General features: G+C 30.7%; 1 protein-coding gene across 1 annotated transcript; it reads left to right on the top strand.

The window, feature by feature from the left end:
* Positions 1–1,179: 1,179 nt before the first annotated feature.
* On the top strand, positions 1,180–2,709 carry LOC113865249 (alkane hydroxylase MAH1-like). The gene has a single exon (XM_027499683.1). It carries the CDS (start codon positions 1,180–1,182, stop codon positions 2,707–2,709), a length of 1,530 nt encoding a protein of 509 aa, XP_027355484.1.
* The last annotated feature ends 1,985 nt before the right edge of the window (positions 2,710–4,694 follow it).

Genomic DNA, 4,694 nt, shown 5'->3' with positions numbered 1-4,694 from the left:
CAAAAACAAACTCGTTTTAGTCGTATCGTTGTATTTTTCTTACTTCTTATTTAGAAATATGCTTGAACGCATTGTTTTTAATTAACCAAATTTAGTTTAACTGTCGTTCAATTTTGAAATTTAAAAAATATCAGTTAATATATACCGTTGAAGTAAACTTATTTATAAAATTGGTTATAATATGAAATTAGATATGATAAAGGAATAAATTTATTTAAGAAATTTGTAAGAATGGGAAATAAGACAGGATAAAGGAATGATAAGGTATTATCTTATCCTATGTTTGACATACGGAGATAAACAAAAAATAATAGAATAAAATATAAATCAGATTTAAATAAAAAAATTATTATTATTATTTATCAAAATTGATATAATTTTTAAAATTAATTTTTATTTAATTTTTTAATATATATTAAAGAATTAAAAATCATATACATATAATATTTTAAATAGTAATAATACCATTAAAAAATGATCATATCTTAATGTTTCCTGAATCATTGCCTACATAAGTACATATTATAAGAATTTGAACTATGAAATGATAAAATGGATCAACTAAATAAGCTATTATTTAACAAACACAATATAAAAAATAGGGTAGGGGATAGTTTATTTTGTTATCTTATTTTAACCATTAACTAGGTCAGATAAACCGTAAATAACATGATGGTTTAAAAAATGTTATTGATGAAAGTTAGGTGCAAGGACTGGTGCGGTGTATGCTGGTTCAATTTAGGTAGATGGGATGGCATATATTACTCGTCTCCTTTAGGTATATAGGATATAGGATTGTATGCCCCGGTTTGGTACTCTCGCCAAAATGGTTTAGATAATGGAATTGGACTACATTGGTTTAGTACGTACTATGGTCCCAAAATGCAGTTTGGATAGATATATGGGTCGTTATACGTTGGTTTGGCATTTTTGTCCAAAATGCATGTAAGGGAAGATTACATGCAATTATAGATATTAACTGCAATTCGTTATATTGCAATGGGCACGGTATGGTTTCCCAATGTTTATATAAATTTTACAACGCTTCAACTTGGCTGCATTTAGTTTACAAACTTAAAATTATTATTCCAACCGTATCTTAACTCACAGAACACCTATAAATTTACGACGAACATTCTCTATTCATGCATCTTGGAAGCAATCTAAAGCAAACCTATAATGGACATGCTTGTGTATGTTAGTGTATTTGTAGCCCCTCTCTTCTTCATATTCATCCACCTATGGAGGCACAATAGAAATACACCTACCCCAAAATGGCCCATTATAGGTATGCTATCTGGGGTTTTGCGCAACCTGTCCAATATCCATGATTATACAACCACGATTTTGAAATATCATGGAGGTACTTTGAAGTTTGAAGGACCCTGGTTCTCAAACATAAACTTTGTCCTTACCAGCGATCCTATGAATGTGCACCACATTACTAGTAAGAATTTTGGCAACTATGGGAAAGGGTCTGAGTTCCATGAGATTTTCGAAGTTCTGGGAGACGGGATTTTTAATTCTGACTTCCAGAAATGGAAGTATGATAGAGCCATACTTCATTCAATGTTTAAGAATGACAGTTTTGAGAGCCTCCTTCAACAGATTATTCAGAAGAAGCTAGAAACTTGCCTACTTCCGTTTCTTAATCATGCATCCAAAACAGGAAGCCATGTGGACTTGCAAGACATCTTTCAAAGGTTCACCTTTGACAACATCTGCTCCATGGTATTAGGCTTTGATCCTAGCTGCCTTCCAAACAAGTTCATCGAGTTCTCAGAGGTTGCTTATGAGAAAGCCTTCAACAAAATGGAGGATGCAATCTTCTACAGACACGTAGTTCCAAGATGTTTATGGAAGCTGCAGAAATGGCTCCAAATTGGACAGGAGAAAAATTTCAACAAATCCCAAAAGATTGTTGACCAATTCTTGTATGAACGTATAACATCCAAACGTGAAGAGAGAAGGAATCATGCCAAAGTGGATGGATCAAGCTTTGACATGCTAAAAGTTCTTATGGAGACAAGCGGAAAGGAACAAACAAATGACAAGTTTTTGAGAGACACTGCAATTAATCTCCTAGCAGCAGGAAGGGACACAATCAGCGCAGGTCTCACCTGGTTCTTCTGGCTTGTTTCAACTCACCCACTTGTGGAAGCCAAAATTCTGCAAGAAATCAGAGAAAACTTCATAACCGAAAAAGAAAATTGGCTAGCTTCTGGTGTGAAAGAGCTAGATAAGCTAGTTTACCTGCATGGAGCTATATGTGAAGCCTTGAGACTTTTCCCACCAGTGCCTTTTGAGCACAAGTGTGCCATCAAATCTGATATTCTTCCTAGTGGTGATCGCATTAGTCCAAACACAATGGTGTTGTACTCTCTATACTCAATGGGAAGGATGGAACAAACATGGGGAAAAGATTGCTTGGAATTTAGGCCTGAAAGATGGATTTCAGAAAAAGGAGGGAATATATATGTACCCTCTTACAAGTTCATAACGTTTAATGCAGGGCCCAGAAGTTGTTTGGGTAAAAATATCAGCTTTGTTCAAATGAAGATAGTTGCCATTGCCTTGTTGTGGAATTTTAAAGTGCAAGTTGTTGAAGGCCATCCCGTGACCCCAAGTGTTTCTGTTGTGCTTCACATGAAACATGGCTTGAAGGTTAGGGTTAAAAAACGATGCATTGATGACGAGTGTTCCAAATGATTTATGTCGCTTTCTCTCCTATTTCTGATCACTACTTAGCGTGTCGCTGCTACATTTTAATTATTGATTGATTTATTGCAGTTAAAATAAAGATGGTTAGATGGTGTAATTAGGACCATGTTTCCTATCCTGAATGTTACAAAATTATGTTTATTGTTTTCTATTTTTATTTTTAATCTATCTTTTAAATTCTTATTCTGACTGCTTATACTCTCTTTTTGTTTAAGTTTTTCATGTTCCGTAAATAGTTTTTCTAGTTTTTAATTCGATAATAAAAATTGAGAAGTGCTAAATAGTGCGGAATATTTTTTTTGCACAGATTCAACGAATCTTGGCTTGATATAATTAGTTTAAAAAATGAAATAAAAAAACAAAAATCGACAGAAATCAAAGAAACAGTGATATATAACTGTTTCGTGTTTTATCTTTCCGGACTAAGCAGCAAATTTTTTCAAAAAATGTTAAATTATAAATTTAGTTCATATAATTGAAACCTTTTTTTTATTTTAGTTCTTGCCTAAAGAATTATAATTTAGTTCTAATATGAGGAAATATTTTTATATTAACTTTATTATAAAAAACATGCTAAGGATGTTAGATGAAAAGTGCAAAAAATAAAAAATAAATGATATAAAGACTAAAATTTCAATATAAATTATAAGAACTAATTTATAAATAGGTATCATATTTTTAAATTTTTTAAAATTATCAAATTTTAAAATTTAAAATTTATATTTTAATTATATATATATATATTTCATATCATAAATATTGTAAATTTTTTTTAAGAAAAAATATTTTATAAAAATTGATATAAAATAAAAAATTATTAATTTAAACTTTTGGAGTTGAGTTTTGTTAATCTTGTATTTAAAACACACTTAATGAGATGTTCATACTTTCAATATGTATTTTTCAATGTCATCTCATTCCTCATAGTAAGAAATAAATTAAAACATTTATTAACTACTTTATCCCAAAAAAAATATGCACTGACGTACTTAATATATATAAATAAATAAAGTTATGTTATAAAGTACAAAATTTAAAGTGCATAATATAATATTACATATCATCTAATTTTTTTTCAAATTATTTAACTATTAACATTACAAGAAAAGATAACAACTAGATAAGCATACAATACAAAATACATAAATAAAATAAACTTTTTCTCTCCTCTTGACTCCTTTTTCAGTCATCCAACCAATCTAGAAGAGGATCAAGATTAATGCCAATGTATGCAGCTGCATGGCAAAGAGGGAAATGTACCTCTACTTTATCTTCTTTCGGTATAATAGTGAGATTAACAAAAGTTATTAACAGTAGATATGGTTAAGATCATAAAACTCTAGAATATGTTAGTTGAAGTAATTGAAACTCCACTCCCTAACTCCTATACTAAAGGTCAAGGTACATGCATCAAGGATAGGGATGAGTACAAGCTTTCATAAACAATCAAATAGGCAATACTCATGTTTAAATAAATAAAACATCATTCAGGCATTAAGAATACTGAGCATCAACAATATCTATGTTTAAATAAATAAAACAACATTCAAGCACAACAAAATAACATTCAAGCATCAAGAAACAATCATTAGAATCTGCCTTACTTTCTTGACTAGTGTTACCGACATGGGAGTACGAGTAATTGGTGGTGAAAATAATGATTTTTTTTCGTGGGAGCACACTATTACTTTACTTCATGTCTACCCGCTGCTAGTTCTTATTGGTGAATATATAGACGTAGTTGGTGAGCAACAATCATTCAATGTCTTTTGTTGGTGAGTTCTCCATGAAGTAATTAATTAGTTATCCAACATTTTATTTTTAGGTTGAGATTGAGAATTCTGTGTCTGCAATATGGCTAGTATCATAAGTACATCTTCCCACTTTATAGGAGACAGACATAACATAATAAGTACACAATTTTCATTTTATGATCACTACCAGCAGTCTACACTTAAACCAATCTCTAATAC

This window comes from Abrus precatorius, unplaced genomic scaffold, assembly GCF_003935025.1.
Source record: "Abrus precatorius isolate BTA unplaced genomic scaffold, Abrus_2018 Scaffold4, whole genome shotgun sequence".
NCBI classification, from domain to species: domain Eukaryota; kingdom Viridiplantae; phylum Streptophyta; class Magnoliopsida; order Fabales; family Fabaceae; genus Abrus; species Abrus precatorius.
This window is presented reverse-complemented; position numbering and strand designations above follow the sequence as displayed.